At 37.9% G+C, this 21,491-nt stretch overlaps 1 protein-coding gene across 1 annotated transcript in view; it reads left to right on the top strand.

Annotated features, from left to right (window-relative positions):
* Nucleotides 1-21,491, top strand: part of MYO10 (myosin X) — a 256,436-nt gene that overhangs the window by 216,735 nt on the left and 18,210 nt on the right. Inside the window, exons 22-32 of the mRNA XM_021008633.2 lie at nt 630-736; nt 1,574-1,783; nt 2,549-2,594; nt 4,617-5,492; nt 6,428-6,551; nt 11,554-11,797; nt 13,743-13,838; nt 16,822-16,915; nt 17,598-17,653; nt 19,930-20,072; nt 20,361-20,555. Of these exons, the coding sequence (XP_020864292.1) occupies nt 630-736; nt 1,574-1,783; nt 2,549-2,594; nt 4,617-5,492; nt 6,428-6,551; nt 11,554-11,797; nt 13,743-13,838; nt 16,822-16,915; nt 17,598-17,653; nt 19,930-20,072; nt 20,361-20,555 (2,191 nt within the window). The remainder of the gene's footprint in view (nt 1-629; nt 737-1,573; nt 1,784-2,548; nt 2,595-4,616; nt 5,493-6,427; nt 6,552-11,553; nt 11,798-13,742; nt 13,839-16,821; nt 16,916-17,597; nt 17,654-19,929; nt 20,073-20,360; nt 20,556-21,491) is intronic.

Below are 21,491 nucleotides of genomic sequence, written 5' to 3'. Positions count from 1 at the left end.
TGCTCAAACCTCTTCTCCAGTTAAAGGGTATTATTTTTATCTGGCAAGTAGACATATAATACCTATTGTGAATGGAGGATTTGTGTTCTTGCCCCCAAGGAGTAGGCAATACACTTTGGAATTATCTTCAGGAGTTTTCTCAGTAAGTATGATGTACCAAAAATGTATTCTCTGTTTTCATCATTTATCAGGAATTCATAAACCGCTTCACTCCAAAAGTCTGTTTTCTAGGATTAAATTCCTAATATAAAATCATTATGTGAATCCATGTTCCCAGAATAATAGATGTGGTGAACTGGAGCTAGCTATTATCGTTTAATATTCATTAATGAGTGGACCAACATCAAAACAAATGTTTGGCTGAACATAGTGACATTTGGGAAAATGGCTTCAGTAGGAAAATCATTGTCATTAGATTTGCTGTTTGTTCCATGAAAAAAAAAAATCTATCTTTCACTTGTTACTAACAATTCAGAAATTTAATATTCTACACGTGGGTCCAAAATATAACTCATTTCATCCCCAATAGGTTCTGTTCTCTGATTCTGAGTTATTCCTTGAGTGTAAAACCTGTTTTCCCAGCAACTTGGTCTTTAAGAGGTCCTGACATCTGAATTTTCTCTGAGCAGGTCTTCCTTCGGGAGTCCTTAGAACAGAAGCTGGAGAAACAGCGGGAAGAGGAGGTCTTCAGGGCAGCCATGGTGATCCGTGCTCACATCCTTGGCTATCTGGCACGGTGTGTAAACTGTTAAACCATAATACATAACATATGCTTTTCCTGCTTTTGTGTAACATTATTGAATAATCTAAGATTATGTGAATTCAGTTTAAAATTACTTTGGGACTCTGAGAGGAAGACTTGACTAAAGTGAAGTTTGTTTTTGCTGCTGTCTTCCACTCCCAAACCCCAGTTACTCCATCTACTGCTATGTTATGTGATCTCAGTCTTGACAAAAACAAGGAAAAAGGACCTATCACTGATATTAAAAAGAGAAAAAATGACATTAGGTAACTATGCTGAAATGTTTTAATTTGCTTACCTAGTTTCATGCATTATGGATTAGAGTCCTGATAGTACAACCCATCTGTTTACTTTTGTATTTTCTCAGTAACTCAATAGAGGCCTGTTCAGGAGTAGTTTGCATAATGAGGCCATTTCTTTTCATGTGTATATTAGTTCTGTCCACACATACAGGACAATATGTCACGCAAAACGCCATGCATTCTTTTTTCTATAGGACAAAGCTGCCCTGCTGTGGTAATTTCTTTTTTAGAATCAGGAGATACATCAAACCTCCTTTCATTTCTAAGAGTATCTTGTTGTTGGGGTCATAAAAAATATAGCCCTAGAGGATGTGCATTTATTTTGTCAAGATAATGCTAGTTTCCTGACAAAATGGACATTGTGCTCTAGGTGGAAGGAGAGTGGTGGGTGGAGAGAACATCACCATAATGGAAGGATTGTTACAAAGCTAGGTGCTGCCCTGAAGTCATAAAGCAAACAATTCTCAAGGAACCTCTGCTTCCATGACTCATCTGACCCTCTTTACTGTGTTGGTTGTTCTTCCTTCAGGAAGCAGTACAGAAAAGTCCTTTATCACATAGTTATAATACAGAAGAACTACAGAGCCTTCCTCATGAGGAGAAGATTCTTGGGCCTGAAGAAAGCAGCTGTAGTGTTCCAGAAACAACGGAGGGGCCAAATTGCTCGACGAGTTTACAAACAAATGCTAGAAGAGAAACGGAATCAGGAAGAGGAGAGGAGAAAGGAGGAGCAAGAAAGGTGCTGTGTCGTCTAGTGCTTGGATTTAAGTGAAAATTATATTTTAGATTTCATTCTGAACATCCTTTGTAGCAGGCATTCATAATGAATGTTTTCAGATCCTTTTAAAAACAGCAGTAATAAATTACTCCTCTCCAACTGAGTCAGTATGTAAATTTCTTAGACTTAAAGTACACTTAGTACTGCCTTGGAGCGTTATGCCCACTAATAATTTTTTTGGTTGGGGTGGAATCAATTTCTGTAATTTCCTCCAAGTGGAGTATTCTTGATAGAGGAAATTACCCCCACTGATGCCGGTCACAGTCAGTAACCTAGAGTGTTGCTGGTCCTGCTGGAGGGGAAGAAACTGGCCCACGATCACAGTTAGTCTGAGTGAGAGTCAGATCTCGAACTCAGATATTTCCTGAATTCCAAACTTGCCTTATATTCACTTTGCTGTGTTTCTTATTTTTATCTATAGGTAGAATAAACATATTTCAAGAGAGTAGTTATAACCTTCATTCTTTTAAAGTGTCTACATGTAATAGCAAATTACTATTGGAAAATAAGTGTCTTTGGTGGGGATGGGGGGCAACCAGGGTAAAGTGACTTGCCCAGGGTCACACAACTAGTCACAGCTTGTCTGAGATCAGACTTGAACTCAGGTCTTTCTGACTCCAGGGCCTGTGCACTCTAGCCACTGTGCCACCCCACTGTCTCCAAGTGTCTCTTAATAAGGTGTCATATTGTTTTGTTATGTTCACATTCTTTTTCTTAACTTTCTAGGGAAAGAGAAAGGAAGAGACAAGAAGCTGAGCTTCTTGCCCAGAAGGTAAAGAATGGTTTGATAATTTGGCTTCTCTATTTATCCCTTTTTCTTTTCACTCCTAACAAGTAGCCCACTGAATTGTTTTAAAATGTAACATGTCCAAAACAGAGTTCATTATTATTCTCCAAAATGCTCTTCTCCTAATTTCTCTATTTTTGTTTATGGCACCACCATTATCTTCACATCCCTTAGGCTTGAATGTTGGAGTCACCTCATGCTTATTTCTTCTACCATAAAAATTACTGCTGAATACTGTTGATTCTGCCTGAACAGAATCTCCCCACTCCTTTCTAATTCCACTGCTGTGATCCTGGTTAAGGCCCTCATTAGCTAAGGTGTTGTAATAATCTGTGCCTAACCCTCTTGTCTCCAGTCTGTCCTCTTTCCAGTCTGTTCTTTGTACTATTTTTCCCAAAATGCAGGTCTTAGCACATTGTGTCTCTGAACAGAAATCTTCAGTAACTCCCTATTGCTTACTTTATGTTATTGCCTAGCATTCAAGGCAGTGTGCATAGAATGGACAGACCTCTATTCTTCAATCTTATCCTATCTTTTTTCACTCTCTATTTCTAGGAATCTTTCATTCCTAGACTATTCTATCCTTAAAACACTGCTATCCCCACTTCTCTTCCCTCCTTCCAAGGCTATATTATGGAGTCAGTAAGCATTTATTAAGGGCCTACTGTGTGCTAGGCACTGTACTAAGGACTGGGGGATACAAAGAAAAGGAAAGAACCCCCATCCTTGAGGAGCTCACAATCAAATAGGAGAGACAACATGCAAACAACTATATAAGTAAGTATAAGCTAAATGCAGGATAAATAGGAAGTAGTCAACTGAGGGAAGGCAGAGGGATTGGGCCAGGCTTCATATAGCAGTGGGATTTTATTTGAGACTTAAATCAGGTAAGATGTAGATGAGGAAGAAGAGCATGCCAAGCATGGGGGACAACCAATAAAAATGTCCTGGACCTAAGAGATGAAGTGTTTTGTTCAAGACTGAATTCAAGAGTGTGGTAGGACATAAGGAGTAAGAAGACTGGAAAGGTAGGGGGAAAGGACAGGTTTTGAAGGGCTTTGAACACCAAACAGAACTTTTTATTTGACCCTGGAAGTGGTGTGGAGCCACTGGTGTTCACTGAGTAGGGAGGTCACATGGTTAAATCCGTGCTTTAGAAAAATCACTTTGACATTGAGCATAGGATAGCCTGGAGCGTGGAGAGACTTGTGACGTGCAGACCCCACCATCGGGCTGTTGTAGTAGTCTAAGTGTAGGAAATGAGCACCTGCAACAGGGTGTTTGTTGACAGTGTCAGGAAAAGGGGGGCATATTTGAGAGATCCAAAGGTGAAATCATCAGGCCTTGATGGCAGATTGGAAAATGGGAGTGGTGGTGTCCAAAGAGAGTGAGGAATCAAAGATGAACTGATTTTACAAGCCTAGGGGACTGGGAGGATGGTGGTACCCTTGATAGTAATAGGGAAGTTTGGAAACCTGCCGCCTCTGTTCAAGGAATTTGGTTCACTAAACGCTTATAAGGCTGTATCTGATTCCTCACCTAAATCTGTCCTGATCACTCTGTTCCTTTGCTTACTTACATTGTTATACATGCATTATACATAATTATAATTGTTTATTTTCATCTCATCCCTGCTGGACTGTAAGCTCTTTGGAGACAGGGATTCCATCATATATCTTTGTATCCCGGTGGCCTTATACAGAGTGAGCAAACTTAATTTATGTGTGCTGAATTGGATTGCCCCTTGGGAATTGGAATCAGACAACAAATAGAAAAAAGTAAACTCAATAAAAAAATGTCGTATGGGAATTTCCTACTCATTGCCTTGTTTTTTTGTACCGAGAAAAGTTTTATGCATTTGAGTTTCTCATTATGAATTTAATTTCCACAGCCCAGTGAAACTTTTCCATTTAGATCCTTACTGCATGTGATATAATGTGATGGTACCTCACTGCATGTATGTATTGAAAGGTGCTGAAGTCAGTCTTGTATCTCTCCTCTGCACAGGCTGAAGAGGCAAGGAGACTGAAAGAGCTTGAAGCCCTTCAGAAGGAAGAGCAGCTGAAACTGGAGATGGAAAAGCAGAAGGAAAACAAGCAAGTGGAAGAGATCTTGCGCCTAGAGAAGGAGATAGAGGATCTGCAGCGGGTGAAGGAGCAGCAGGAGCTGTCCTTGACGCAGGCTTCCTTGCAAAGACTGCAGGAGCTCCGGGACCAGGAGCTCAGGAGGCTCGAAGATGAAGCCTGCCGAGCAGCCCAGGAGTTCCTGGAATCCCTCAACTTCGATGAGATCGATGAATGTGTCAGAAATATCGAGAGGTCCCTCTCTGTGGGCAGTGGCTTTTCTGCAGAGCTCAGTGAATTGCCTAGTGACGCTTGTGGGGAAAAGCCCAATTTCAACTTTAGTCAGCCTTACCCCGAGGAGGAGGTAGATGAGGGTTTTGAGGCTGATGATGATGCCTTTAAGGATTCACCAAACCCAAGTGAGCATGGGCATTCCGATCAGAGAACGAGCGGCATTCGGACAAGTGATGACTCCTCAGAGGAGGATCCGTACATGAATGACACAGTGGTGCCTACAAGCCCTAGCGCTGACAGTACTGTGCTTTTGACACCCTCTGTCAATGACTCCGTTAGTCTACACAACTCATCAAGTGGGGAGTCTACCTACTGCATGCCCCAGAATTCTGGAGACCTTATTTCCCCAGATGGTGACTATGACTATGACCAGGATGATTATGAAGATGGAGCTATCACATCAGGCAGCAGTGTGACTTTCTCCAACTCTCAAAGTAGCCAGTGGTCCCCTGACTATCGCTGTTCAGTGGGGACATACAACAGCTCAGGAGCGTACCGCTTTAGTTCTGAGGGAGCACAGTCCTCAGTAAGTACATACCGTTGTTTTTGTAATTGCTAAGCGCGCATTTTGAAAATTTCCACTGTCTCAACCCACATACACCGGTTTCTTTAGGTCAAGAATACAAAATGTACAGAATCCATTATTTACCCAACAATAACAAGATCTTAAAGCCTTTAATGTTCAAAGAGGATTTTCATTAGCAAATAGAAGCCTTTCATAGTGCCTTCTGTATGTAGCTACAGACACACCCAGAATTGAATTTTGCCTGAAGCCTAATAAAACTGGCATGTGTTTCCTTGGGGCTTGAGCAATGTCAGCTGTGGTTTTTGTAGTAGGTTAGGAAATGAGATGCCTTCACCCAGCACCAGAATTGCCAATGGCATTTTGGGAAAAGTTTGGAAGAGTTGCTTCATATTTCACTCAATTGAATATTATTTCTAATAGTGTTAAAAAGATGAGGAATAGGTTGTAACTACTATGATTTTTATTGTTTTGTCAAATCCTTTTCTTAATTAGATTAGTTAATTGTATGAATTCACCACCCCTCTTCCCTCAGTTCTCACCTTATGTTCCAGTTCGTGCATTAAGTTCCTCCTACATTTATCTTAAATATATTAATCTCTTAAATAGTATCTTTAAATGTTTTTCGCATAGTAACTTAAAAGATAAATTAACTTTTAAATAATTTGGTTACCATTTTATCCTTTAAACAGCAAAGTTGTATTGTGTTTATATATTAAGATAGATATCCTTCAGATTACGTGAAATCAATCTATGTTCTAGAATAGTTCAACAAATTACTTGAATTCAGAATGTTGACGTACATTTAGCCTTATTATTAACACCTGACCCTACTTTATATGTAGACACTAATAACTTTCAAAAGAAAAGTTGGCCTTTATTTTGTTCACTGCATACTTTTATGTTTGATTTTTGATATTTTCTGTCTTTTTGTACAGTTTGAAGACAGTGAAGAAGACTTCGATTCTAGATTTGATACAGATGATGAACTCTCTTACAGAAGAGACTCTGTCTATAGCTGTGTCAGCCTGCCGTACTTCCACAGCTTTCTGTACATGAAAGGTATGTTTCAAGGTTACGAAGATGCTCTGGTTTTGGATAGAGCAATAGATTAGTAATAAAAGAACTTGGATTTCTTTTGACCATGCAGTCTCACCACAGAGACAGACAGTAATCTTCTTTGTCCATAATGGTGGTAGTGAGGCTGTGTTTGCCTGCTACCTACCCAGAGCTGGGATGGTAACATACTTGCATCTGATAGAACATATAGTTTACCATCCCGAATCCTGCCTTCTCATCGTGGGAATGCTTAGGTTTGTGATTTCTACTGTCTTCCACCCATGTCAGTACTGGCAACATTCTGTCTTTTATCTTTCTGTCTCTGAAACAGGGAGGAAAACGTGCGCACGCGCACACAGAAACACACACAGGACTATATTTTATGGAGGCCAGGTACATTGATTATTAGCATTTTCCTTTCTTTCAAAGGGGGGACAAAGAAAGAACAGAGATGGGTGTGGCAGCTGTGGGTACTAGAAGGGGCACACCCTGGTTACTTAAATGGCTTGCCACACCCCATATCAGTCAGCCTTTGTGGGTTTGGTCCTGAAGAGGGTTTGCCCTTTTGTGTGTTCACAGTTAAGGAATTGTCAAGTATTTTGCCAACACTTTACCTTGACTGTTTGCTGCAGTGTGGGAGGGGCATTTGGAGTGGTCACCAGAGTTCTCTTTTCTCTCTTAAGTAAACAGAGGTAGAACAGAAAAGCAGTTGGCCTATATGAGGACCATGTCCAAAATCCTTTTGGAAGGGGCAGCTAGAGTGGCGCAGTGGATAGAGTACCGGCCCTGAAGTCAGGAGGACCTGAGTTCAAATCCAGCCTCAGGCACATAACACTTACTAGCTGTGTGACTCTGGGCAAGTCACTTAACCCCATTGCCTAACCAAAAAAAATCCTTTTTCAAAATCTTTTTGGAAAAATGTACTAGAGAGACAATCAAAGCGAGATGAACTCCTCCTTGTACTGTCCACAAACTCAGTGGGAGGCAAGTGATGGGGGGTGGGGCCTGGATGAGAAGACCTAATGAACTAGGAAGAAGAGACAATATGGAAAGAAGTCTCACTTAAACTTAGCCTCAATTAGAGTTACTGCTCTTAGGAATTGAATTATAATGAAACTTGTCATGAAATTAAAAGATAAATTGCTCAGTCATTTCAGGCGTGTCCAATTCTTTGTGACTCCATTTGGGGTTTTCTTGGCAAAGATACTGGAGTGGTTTGCCATTTCCTTCTCCAGCTTATTTTACAGATGAGGAAACTGAGGCAAACAGCATTAAGTGACTTGCCTAGGGTCACACAGCTAGTACATGTCTTAAGGCCAGATTGGAACTTAGGAAGATGAGTCTTTCTGACTCCCGAGCTAGCACTCTTCCTGCTGTATCACCTAGCTGCTTTTAAAAGATAGAAGCGAGTTTAAATGTGAAGTTACATTGCAGAAGAATTGGTCCTGTATCAGTCTAATTTTCCAACCAAGGCATGATTAGTCATTTCTTTAAAAGAGAAAACTCTTTGTTTATTAATTTCTCCTATCCTCTTTCCTCCACTCATTTTCTGTACTTCTTATTTTTCTCTCATTCTCTATTCTCCTTTTTCTTTTCTTATCTCCCTTCCCATTCACTATTGATTTTGTTCTCTTCTCTTTCTATTTCTCTTCTTTCATTTCCTCTCTTCCTTTTTTGTCCTCTTCACTCTATTGTACATCTTCTTTCCTTCTCTTTTGCTTTTTTTATATCTCCTTCATCTTTTTTCTCTTTACTTCTGCTATCCACTTTCCTCTTTTCTCTTTCTTCTACCTCTTCCTTAGTCTTCACTTTCTCTTTTTAATTCCTTTCTTTGATTATGCTTCCTTTATTCACCTTCATTTTCGCTCCATCACTTCAGTCAGGTATGTGCTCTTCAAGTCTATCATTCCTATCTTCACCCCATCACACAGCATGGGCACAACCAGGCGCGCCCCCCCCCCGATTTGATTCATGAGTTACCTTCTTATCCCTCCCAATCCTTCTATCATATGCCATGGAAAATTTAGAGCTTTAGAGGTGTGTCACGGAATGAAAAAATTGGGAAACTCTACTGACCAACTGACCTAATAAGCCACAACTCTATGAAGAACAACTATAATTAAAAATGACTAACAGGATTACAGTAAGCCTTGAAAATCCTTGTCAGAGCTCTATAACATTTTAAAAACACAGGAAGATTTCTCTAGTTAAGGCTCTTGAGTTCCTGTTTTACCAAATGGAATCAGCATGGCCTTGAGAGTGCATATTATGGTGGTTTTATGTGTTTGTTAATGAGATTAGATATCTCATGAACTTAATTATTTGTATTGCATTATGTTTAGTCAGGTTAAAATAATTGGAAGTAGAGAAAAGGCAAGAGAAATAAAGCTTTGAAACTAGGGTTAGGGAAGACCCAGTAATAGTGATCCAAAGAAGAACATTTAGATCTCCTTTCACGGTGAAGCAAAGTGATGCTGCTGCAGTCACCTTGATTCTTAAAAGAGAGGTGCAAGAAAAAAGGTCTTAAAGAAACAATTGATAACAAAATCACAGTGCTTCAATCTTATCCTCTTTTGTCATTTAATTTTATCAGCAAAACGACCTATCCGAGATGTGTGCAATTAGGAAAATAATAATAGCTTCACCTTTGTTTTATGGGAGATTGGTCACATTCCATGGACGTATAAGTATCAAGGGAGAAAGAATTTGGTCCATAGACGGGAATTACATTAACATCATATGAAGAGCTGGTAATTTAGTGTTATTACTTAGCCTAAAAGCTAATTTATATTCCACTTAGGAGGAAGTTACATTAACTATTTTAAGTTTTATGTTAGATCAGAATAACCTTCATACTTCTAATGCTAATAAAGTGATAGATTTTGTTATCAGTCTTAATGCAACTGCTTCTGGATCTCCTTTTGAGAAATCTGCAGTCATTTCACAAGTAGAAATGAATTTGATATTTATTTCTAATGCCACTAAACTTGCTTTTGGTAAGAAACAGTTCTCTAGCTTGGCATAGTCAGATTCCTGTTTTAGGCAAGCACAAAATGCTTTTGGTTTAATTGCCATTTTAGTCAGTTTGTTATGGTTCTTAATTTGAGAGCATCTGCCCATAGTTGTCACCCAGGCACAACTGGGAGATAACTCTTCCTTCCCCTCCTCCAAAACAGAATTCTCCTCCCACCCCCACACCACCCCCCAAAAAAGAGTGTTAAAGAAATAGATTAAAAATGGCTATTTGTTTATGTTACAATGAGCAAATGAATAGTTAATTAGCAACAGTGAAATCCAAAGGTTAGTTAATAATATAATTCTAAGTTGTGTGTGTATTTTATATTTTAAATGCTGACATTTTAATCTTAACATTTTATTAATCTTTTAAAAAAATGTTTTAAATGAGAAAGAAAGGAATATATTTTATTTTCACTCATTTTGAAAACCAGTTATCCTTCATTACCAGGAATTCAAATGTGGCTATCTTATACTTTCCAATTGGGCTGTGTTCTTCAATGTGTTCAATAAAATCAATCAAGAAAACTGGCCATAAAGCTGTTACCCTTGTTGTTGCTTGAAGAATCTATAGGACTGAGATAGAATTACCTCCTTAGGATAGAGGTTATAATAGTTAAGCATTTTTCAAGCTGCTGGCCTGTGCTAGGTACTTTGGATAAAGAGGCAAAAAATAAAACATTATGTATGGGCTTTACAAATCTTAAATTGCTATGCAAATATAAATTTGAAAAAAGTTTTAGCTAATTTATCTTAGCTCCATATTTTATTTGTAACTAGCCAGACTATAATTGAGTTCTAATTAGCACCAATACTGATTAAAATCTGCCCTTGGATTTTGCTAAAAGCTATAATATAAGTCATTTACCTAACAAATTAGAATTTTCTGAGGGGTAACATTTGTCCTTCTTCAAAGGTATGCAGTTTTATAGATACATGTTTTGTTTATATAAGAGATTTTTTTTAAATGAAATTTCAACATTGATTCCAACTTCCTCAGAAAGTAACTTTTTTTTTTTTTTGCTTTTGGGTGAGACAGGCAGGGTTAAGTGACTTGCCCAGGGTCACGCAGCTAGTAAGTGTCAAGTGTCTGAGGCTGGATTTGAACTCGGGTCTTCCTGACTCCAAGGTCAGAGCTTTATCCACTGCAACACCTAGCTCCCCCAGAAAGTAACTTCTTTCGAGAAGAAAGCAGAGAGGGGATTGGAAAAATGTCTTTAAAACTGTCTTTCTAGGGACAGTCTATTAAATCTGTGGACATTTGCAGTAAGTATGAACTAATCCATGCAGCCTATAAAGATCTTCCTTCAGTATAATTAAGTACAGAACAGCCTTTCCGACACAGTTCAGCTCCTCTTCCATATTATGCTGTGTGTATAGCTAGGTAGATAGGGGCGGATAGGGCAGCGAGGTGGTGCAGTGGTTGGAATGCTGGGCCTGGAATGAGTAAGACTTAACTTCCTGAGTTCAGATCTGTCCTCAGACACTTCCTAGCCTGTTAGACCCTGGACAGGTCACTCAACTCTGTTTGCCTCAATTTCCACTATCTGTAAAATGAGCTGGAGAAAGAAATGGCAAACCACTCTAGTATCTTTGCCAAGAAAACCCCTAATGGGTTCACAAAGAGTTAGACACAACTGAAAAGGATTGAACATCATCATCATCACATACAGAGGAGAGATGAGACTGCAGAGGTCCCACTGTGGTACAGACTATATAACAGAACAGTCTGCGTGTACCAGAAGTCCTGATATCCTGCAGTTACATAGGTGAAGTTGAACTAAATACTGTTTTGTGATTGCCCATCTCTAGGCTATTATTTGATTCACCAAAGGTTTGTTTAGGAAGAGTTATATATATGATTTAAAAAAAAAACTTGGACTAAACGAGAACCTCTTATTATTTTTAAAGCACAGCCAGTGGGTTTACAATCCATGCTCATTTTACTTTATTTTTTTCTTCACTTCTCTCTGGCACCTCTGGGGAACAGGCGGCTTGATGAACTCCTGGAAACGTCGCTGGTGCGTCCTCAAGGATGAGACCTTTTTGTGGTTCCGTTCCAAGCAGGAGGCCCTTAAACAAGGCTGGCTGCACAAAAAGGGTGGCGGATCATCCACGCTCTCCAGGAGGAACTGGAAGAAGCGTTGGTTTGTTCTCCGGCAGTCCAAGCTGATGTACTTTGAAAACGACAGCGAGGAGAAGTTAAAGGGCACCATTGAAGTCCGGACGGCCAAGTATGTTATCGAACCTAGTCTTTTCATGAACCATTGCTAATTATGTATGCTATTCTTAATATGAGAACAGTCTTTCATTTTTTTTTTAAATAAGTTCTTAGCCATTTGTACATGGTGGGCATCAAGTAAATAGTCATAACAGTAGCATTCTCTAACACACATGTGATTCTGACTTCTAATATTCTTCTAAGGCTTACAAAATTCCCAGGGAAACTTGGGCATGATTTTTTAAACTGAACTTATTTCAGTGGACTGGATCTTTATTTAAAGGCCCCTGCTGTTCTTATTAGCAGATTATACTTCCATGGTAGCCATGGAAAGAAGATATCATCTGTGAATAACTATATTTAATAGACTTTTTGTAGTCACAGTTAGCCATTTGGCTCTCATTTAAAAGACAAAGGCTAGCTATTTGGACTCGTAATTAGCCAATTGGAAGCACAGTTAGTTGCACTCAGAAATAATGGTGTGAATAAATGGAACAGTTGGTTGAGGTTCCTTTTAACAATTTCACTCTTCAGCATATCACTTTCAGAGTCTCCCAACTGCCAAGAGCCAGACTGCTAATTGCAAAATTGAGGGGGAACTTGACAACCTGGAGATGTTTTCAGATTAAAACTATTTTCTTCCTCTGCTTCCCCTGTGAGATCAGAGTTGTCCTTTGACTCCCTCACCACCTTGTTCTGTCACCCATTCCTGAAGGGGAGAAATTTCTGTCACAAAGGATGCTTCCCAAGAAAAAGTTTTACAGATGGAGGCAAAATTTTCCTTTAGCAGAATTATTTAGTAAGCACAAGTTTTATTCAGAGTGGGTTGCCTGGGGTATAGCAAGGTTCAGCCTACTTTTAAAAAAAATGTCTCATCTTTCAGCCTTCCATGGTATGTGAGAGTCCCATCATTAAAGTTATTCCTTCAGATAAAGTCATTGCTTCCAGAAAGCCCCTATTGAAATGCATACAGGGTTATGCATACTAGGCAGAGTAACCAGTATCTATTCATTCATCAGGTTTTTTTTAATCATGAACTTATTAATTAGACATTTGTCAAATAGAGAGCTGGGTCCTAAGGAATGAAGTACAGAAAAGCTAAGTGTTTCAGCAGAGGTCGAGCAGGGCTGGAAAAGAGCTTCTCCACTTGAGGGGAACCTAAGTAACCAAAGAAGCAGTCACTGGAAGGAGAGAAAAGAAACCAGAGACAGTTTATACCAACTTCCCAGTTTTGCTTAGGACCTGCCTGTGACCGACCACCAGAATGGTCTTTCATTGTCCCAGTTCTACCCTGAAGCAGCGGGCTCGATTTGGAGCAAAACCCAAGCTTCAATCCTGTCTCAGACACTTAACTAGCTTTGTGACCTTGGGCAAGTCACTAATCTTCCTCAGGCTCAGTTGCCCCATCTGTAAAATGGTAATAATAGACCATAACTCACAGGGTATGAGATCACATATGTAAAGCATTTTATAAGCCTTAAAGTATATAATGTTAACTACCGTTATTACTGCTATTGTTACCATCACTGTTACTACCACTACTGCCTTTACAACCTCTTGCTAAGATGTGTGCCTTAATAGCATGTAGTAGAATTGTGTTCTTTGTTAGGGAGTCTTTTTAAGGCAGTCTGAAAAATTTTGCTGCCTTATCATAGCCCCAAATCCTCAACAACAACAACAACAATAACACCTGCATCTTCCATAGGAGCAGAGTGGGATTATATGTCTTTTACCCACCATATTAGAAACAAATCAGTACCTGAAAATTATTGTATGTAGCATAGTATGAGTTGTGAATTAGTCGTTTTTACTTCTAAGACCTCAGAAATAAACGTGATTTAAACATAAAGTCTCTCTTGAAATTATCACTTCTAACTCATTTCCTAGATTACTTTTTATTAAATATTATTAAGATTGCAATGCTTCTGGTTTAAAATCAATTACATTTTTCATTTCAGAGAGATCATAGATAACACCAGCAAAGAGAATGGAATAGACATTATCATGGCCGACAGAGTATTCCATCTGATTGCTGAATCCCCAGAAGATGCCAGGTCAGAGTCTGAATTATTGCTTTTTATCTATGAAATCCTTGTTTATTTGGAATCTTTGGTATCATATAGATTACTTTTTCTAATGGTCATGTAAAAGTGTTCAGTTGAGTCAATATTTAACTGGACTTAAGGAAAATGAACACTTGGAACAAAAGACCTGAATTTTCATGTCTGGGAAAACCCTTACTGGGCAGAGGTGTGTAGGAAATTGGTCTCTACCCACTCTGTATCTTGGTATGGAGCCAGGGGGCAGCTTTGATTTGCTTCCAGATGGAGAAGATAAGGATTACTGTACAAGGACATTTAACTAACACAGTACATATCAATTATGATAAGTATGGGGAATTTTAGCATCTTGTTTTCATGTTAATGCAACACTATAGAAAAGATGAAAAAGTAGGGTGTTGTTTGTAGTGTAGTACAAGGACTACAGTAGTAGAAATCTTCCCACGTAGACTTTTAGTAGGCACTTTTGAAAGACGGAAGTCTAGGCTCTACCACTGACTGACTTAGCATATGCCAGAGGGGTCAACCTAGAGTCCATGAACTTGGTTTTTTTCTTTTTTTTTTTTTTTTATAATTGTATTTCAACATAATTGGTTTCCTTAGTAACACAGTATCTTTTATTTTGTGCATTTTAAAACTTTTCTGAGTTAGGGGTTGATAGACTTGACCAGACTGCTAAAGGGTTTGCCTAAATCAAAAAAACTGCCATCCTGAAAGACTTCAGTTCTTCATCTGTCTTTTCCTACTTAATAATCTCTATGAAACAAGATAATCTCTATGAAAGAGCTTTGAACATTCCAAAATAAAGGCTTTCTGAAAACAAAAGAATAAGGCAGTGTGATTGCTGCTATTTCGAAGTGAATTGTCCTGTATTTCTGAGTTGCATTCAAAACAAGTATGGTCCCAGATAGTAAAGGTCCAGAATTGTTGTGCTTATAATTCCTAAGTATAACGTCCCCTGGCCTACATTTTTTCCTCCCCTTTATTTGAAAATGATTTCAGTAAGTGTGACAGGTTCTCAGGGCCTCACCATACCACTTGCTCTTTTAAAAAATCCTGAGTTGACATAGCACCATGGCAGCAGCAGTAAAGGGAAAGACAGCAGGGGAAAAAAATCTTCCCATGGGAATAGACTCTAACTTCAGTTAGATCCATAAATTATACATAAAATAGAAAAGCAAACAAACTTGGAATTATGGTCCTATAATTCCATTTCATGGCCCTGGAGACTGCATGTGGTTTCTTGTGGATAACAAAAATGACCACAACTTCTCAGTGGAATTATAGCCCCTACCCTTGGCAGCTCTCCCTTGTTTGCTTTGTACCATATTGAATCAGCTAAATTTAACCTTGTGGATATTTCATCCAAGTGCTTCCTTTCTTCCACTGACCAGTGCATAGAATAGTTGTTGTTCAGCACTTTTCAAGTCCCAAATTATATTTGATTAGGAGGAAGAAATGTGGGCAATTTGAACAGTGTCTTGTCTGAAGGCTATGAAAGAACAAAATGTTCCCTTGTCATCTCGAATATTTGAAAATATTCATCTAGTTGCTTAAAGTTGAAATGTATATGCTTTCCTACATGCATGTAGAAGCATTTGGAGCATTATAAATCAGTTATTTGGAAATTTTGCCTCTTGGTTAGCTCAGGAATTCATTGAGCTATTTATTGTTAAAAGCTTATGTCTTTTGAGACTTTATGCTCCTAGTAATGTATCTTTTCTTTAGGAAATAGCAATAAAGATGCTCACATTTTATCCCTTTGTGTGTATATGTAGCTAGTATTTCTCATTTATTTACATATTTGTTGATATTTTTACATACATATATGAATTTATCTCCCAGGAAGAAATGTAATACTCCCTTAAACTCTTTTAGCTCTGCCTGCGTCACTTGAGTGTCACTGCCCATTTGCTGGCTTGTTTTGTCAGACCTTCTCTTTTTGTCCTTCTCCCCCCTGCAAAAAAAAAAAATTTTGAACTAGATAATGCTTGGGAGGAGGGTCCCTGACTTTACATCCATTGTTTTGATTTGTTTTTAATATACTGACAACTTTTGTTTTGATGCAACAGATAGTTCCCACCAAGCACTTCACCCCACAACCTCTTACCTAATGCACAAACTATTATAAGGCACTCAAAAATTATTATTCACTTAGTTCAGATGCTTTTTCCTTTTCTACTGTACAATATAAATAAAGGGCAGAGGCAAAGGCTTATGCTCCTTTTATTTTTTACTTTTGATGACAATTTAAGTAGAAAAACATTTTAAAACTGAACCTGGTTTAAGGAACTTCTGTGTTATAACATGATATGAGAGATGTGCTTTCTGACTAACTCAACAGCTTGAGATTTCTAGCTCTATTATGGAAGTGTAGTTTGACTTCATTTGACTAGAAACATATCATATGACAGTAACTCGTGGCCTGGGAGTGTACGTGTGACACAATTTTGCTAAATAGTTATCCTGAGATATTATTTCTGAACATTTAAAACATGCTCAGCTTACTCATTCCTTCCTTATATATTGCACAAATATTTATTAATGTTACCAGTTCCTTTTTATACTCATTTTCAAAGAAAACAATCCAGTAAATGTGTTTGATAAAAGAATTTTCAGTAGAATGACTTAACAAATGTTTTACCAAGTTTGCTAATTATGTAAGATTATGATGTTTATTTTTTTCTATAGGTGTATTTTCTGGTATATTGAATAATTTCTTGTGGGTAGCAGGGGGAATCTCTTAGCCTCCTGCGTTCGTTGCTATTGGGGGCCTAAAAGCAATTGATTACCTTATTTTTAAACTGCTCCTGAACAAGCCAGAAAATATAAGTTGCCACTTGTGATTTTCTGTGTAGCATAACCAAATAGAAATCAGAGGCCCCTTCCAAAAGGTTGCTTCTAGGTCAGCCTTTTTTATAAATTCAGAGTTTGACCTTTTTTTAAAATAATGACACCTACTCTTTCCTTCTTACAGTCACTGGTTCAGTGTGCTGAGTCAAGTCCATGCATCCACAGACCAGGAGATTCGGGAAATGCATGATGAGCAAGCAAATCCACAAAATGCAGTGGTGAGTGAAAGCTTTACTTAACAACTAACATAGGTTGAGGAAACTTAAGAGTACTAGTAAACAGGGAGGAAATAAAAGAAAACAAGAATAGTTATCTTTTATTTAATTAATATGGAGGACTAATAACATGACACAAGGGTATCATAAATGCTTTTTTATTATCTTTAATGATGGACCTGTAACTTTAGCAGGTAATAAGTAGAACTGATGGCCAGAAAATCATGCAAAAAGAGAAAAAGAATGAACCAGAAAAACATGTAACAATTTTTTTTTCAAAGAGACTAGACTTATGACTTATCTCTATGCCTGAAATCAATGCTAATCCATTAGCCATTATTTTTGGCTGTTCATAAAGGAGGCATCCAGTTAAACTAATCATAAAGTTCCCCTTCAAGACCATGATTAGATTGCAAGGATGAGCTTCTAATAGTTTCAGAATTTCTTTCTCTGGGAAAGAGAACTTTCACACTGGGTCTGATACTAAACAGAGGTTATAGCTGATTTATAAAGATGGAAATGCTTTTGAATGGGAGAATTTTTTATTTTTCGGTTAACAAAGGATAAAGGGAACTCTTTCTAAACTTTTTGCTAAGATCCATATAACTTCAGATATACAAACTACTGTGTGTGTAGGTACTTTAATGTTTTCCTGACCAATTTCCTCTCTCATACTCCCTTGCAGGGCACTTTGGATGTGGGATTAATTGATTCTGTGTGTGCTTCTGACAACCCAGATAGGTAATTTCAACTATTACTTTTTTTAATCTTATTTTCATATCTTGATAAACTTGAAAATATAGTTTCCTTTTTCCTATCTTACTTTTTTCTGTATATAACCAGTTTCCTTCTCAATGATGAGATAATATCAAGGACAGCATACAGTATTATATGATATGCTTGAAAACAAAAGGATGTAAAGAGTAATTTCATGGGGTCCAGAACAATAGGCATTTCTTTTGAATTTCCAAATTTTCCAAGCTTGCAAAACATGTTCCTCACAATAACCTTGTGAGATCTATAGCATAAGTATTTTATCTCAATTCTGTGGATGTGGAAACTGAGGCTCAAAGATGCTCTGGTTTGTCCATTGTCACATTGAGCTAGGACTCAGAACTTAGACCTTCCTCCTCCAAGCCACTGCTCTGACCATTGCCTCCTTTCTTGTATCATTAGGCAGTAATCTTCTGTAGTTCATAGGAAAACACTAGGGAAGGAGCAATCAACTTTTTAGAAATTTTCAATACAGTGCAAACAAAATAATCTCATTTGAGCATGAGTAAAATTAAAATTGGATTTATGAATCACTGAAAACCACTGTAGAAGAAATACTGCTTTAAATTTCCCTGACCCACCTTTCCATCCACCCTGGCCTTAAATAATAAGTTTTTTAAAACTTTTTACAAACAAATAATGAGGTTTGTATAAAGTAGGACATTAGCCTCTATAGTCTTCTAGTCCCCTTAAAGAAAAAGTTTCTTTGGAATATATAACGTTCTTTGTGTAATTGGAATCAACTCTGAAGTGCTCTTCAGAGGAGATATTCTGTAAGTTTTTAACATCATGGTCATATTTTTTCCCTACTGCCTACAAATTTTTTGGAGGGGGCATATAGATAAAATTTCAGGAAATAAAACTATTAAATAACATACGATGAAATGAAGTTATTTTTTTCTAAGAAAATATCCTAAGGAAAATGAATTGGAATTTGTTTTATAATTTATTACCAACCAAGATGTTTTTAGAGGGATTCAAGAATTACATTGGAATGCTCTTTTTGAGAAATGAGGACTGTCAACCTGGCAGCCTCCAAAATGTGGGCTTCCTTTCCTTATCCAGCCATATCTCCCACTCACATCTCCCCAGTAAAATTCCTATTTCCAGGCCACCCATCTCACAGTTTTCTCAACAGTTTTGTACATTTGCTCATTATGGGATGTTCCCCTGCTCCTGTCTACTTTTATCTGTCCTCAGGTCACATTCAGGATAGGGAGCTCAGGGGTGAAGAAACTCCCTCTACCAGTGAAGATACCTTCTTGGCACTTTATTCCCTTAGAATGTTGTCTCAAGCTCTGAGAAATTGACTTGCTCAGGCACCTAGCCAATATGTGTCTCTCTACAGGACTTGAACCTAGGTCTTCCTGGCTTTGAGTTCTAATCTATTCTCTACACCACACTGAATTTCAAGTCAAATTCAGTCGGCATTTATGAAGTACATGTTAAGTTATATTCTGAACATAGTGCTTAACAATGGGGAGATACTAAGATGAAATAATGGATTATATTAAGCATATATACAACACAGCATCTCATTTTCTACCTCTTTAGACACTAATATCTTTCAAGCAATAACTTTCTTCTTTCTGAAAATATATAAGCTACCTGAATCCAGACTCATTTGCTGGCATATGACGAACAGATTCTGAGCCTGTCAGTAGTAATACAGGCTTCTAAGAGTCAAAATATTCCAGAACAGAAAAGGACAAGAGAAACAGTCAGTCTGTCACTGTGTCCCCTCTTCCTGGCCCTCATCCCAGTACTAACAGGAAATATACCTGGCAGAAAGATACCAAGACATTTCACTTTCTTAACTTTTTCCTCTTCTACTTATATCAGTGGTACTTGCCTGTTGTTAATTACTAGTCCACAATAATGTAACGCAATAGAGGCAGAGAAAAAGTTGACTTTGGAAAAACATCATTTCCCCCCCAAAAGTCACTTTATTTAGCTTTCCCAGAACTAGCCAGGCTTTCATTTGGAAAATTTTGCATGAAAAAATGTTTTCCCTTCCCAGAACCTTCAGAAGGTGTTGCTCCAAGTGTAAAGGTTAATCAGGCTTAAAATAAATGCTCCAAAAGTGAGCAGTGTTTCCATTAAATATAAAATACAAATAGCACAGTAATGTTTATACCTATGATTAGTAAGCCAGAAAAGAGTCATTTCAGTTATGGTTCAAACAAAGGTCATGTTGACAGTTGAGCCAATAGATTTTTCCACTTTCTCTTCCCTGTGCACAGGCCTAATTCATTTGTGATCATCACTGCTAACCGTGTCCTTCACTGCAATGCTGACACACCTGAGGAGATGCACCACTGGATAACGCTGCTGCAGAGGTCAAAAGGAGATACCCGGGTCGAGGGGCAAGAATTTATCGTGAGAGGTAATGATCATGGATTGCAAAGATACTTCCCAAAGCACCACGTGCATTGTAAGAGTATTCTTTGATAGTATTTTGATGAGACACTGTTTAAAAGCTAATTTGACACTCATTTTATCATGTCTTTTAAAAGTTACTACCTCGTTAACAAAAGAAAGTACAAAAGTAATTTTAAGCCATAAAATAGGAATGCGACCATATGTGTGAATATCACTTTATTTTTACTTAGTATGTTTTGCATGATTGTAAAGGCCTTTAATTCTCACTATATAAATAATTTTTTCTCCCAAGGATGGTTACACAAGGAGGTAAAAAACAGCCCCAAGGTGTCTTCACTCAAGCTGAAGAAGCGTTGGTTTGTTCTAACACATAACTCCTTGGATTATTACAAAAGCTCAGAGAAGAATGCTCTGAAACTGGGCACCCTGGTGCTGAATAGCCTCTGTTCTGTTGTCCCACCTGATGAAAAAATCTTCAAAGAAACAGGTAACTTGGTTCATTTACATTTTGACCTCTTATTAAAACAACCATGGGACAATGTTTCTGTTCTCAAAGGGCTCTGCTCAGTCTAGTCTTTCTGTCCAGAAGTTTCTTTACTGCCCTTTGCATCTTCTTAGACTGTGTTTCTGTGGCTTTTACTATAAATAAGATTCAAAATACATGTGTAAATTTATTTTGAAGTAAATAAGATTTTTTGATTTGTCCAGGTTGTGGAAAGGTTCACATGAAGTTCACATAAGGGCAGGAAAAGGAGTGGATGGGGTTTTTCTGAGATTTGAAAATTCTAAACACTCCCCATAAGCCTCAGTTATAATTATTATACCTGTTAATGGTATATGCCACTAGATGTAGCTAAGATTCAGTTAGTTTTAAGTTGACAGATTGATGTAAAGATGGTGTGCTATTTTGAAACAAATCTGGGCAGTTTTTCTTTAGGTCTACCACATCCAGCTTCTGGCATGTTATGTTGTGTAGGGAATATATTGAGTTTCATATATTGCCATGGCCAGAGAAGAATTACTTAATGACAAAATTGCGGTGAAGTCTTTTTTTCCACCAGAGAGCAAAGTATACACAGTATTGCCCATCTTCAGGAATCAGTTGGTTGTAGATGCTATAGTTTTAGTGGGAGGAGGAATCATTGACATGGCACAGTTTGCAGATTATCTTACAGATGCAGTGAGATTTAATCATCTCTATTCTTGTGTTTACTCTTTCATCTTAATTAAAAATGTATAGCATTATAATCAGTGGTACATGCAGCATGGAGCAAATTCAGTCTTAACTGTCAGTGAGATTAATGTAATAGAAAAGCAAGATGCATAAGTGTATCCAGAAGAAACCTTTTCTGTTTTTAGTAGATTGGGTTTGGGGAAGAGGCTTGGTAGGGTTGGTACCTTTTCTTGTTTTGTTTATTTTTAA

Source organism: Phascolarctos cinereus, unplaced genomic scaffold (assembly GCF_003287225.1).
Source record: "Phascolarctos cinereus isolate Bilbo 61053 unplaced genomic scaffold, phaCin_HiC Scaffold_4;HRSCAF=312, whole genome shotgun sequence".
Lineage (NCBI taxonomy): Eukaryota > Metazoa > Chordata > Mammalia > Diprotodontia > Phascolarctidae > Phascolarctos > Phascolarctos cinereus.
This window is presented reverse-complemented; position numbering and strand designations above follow the sequence as displayed.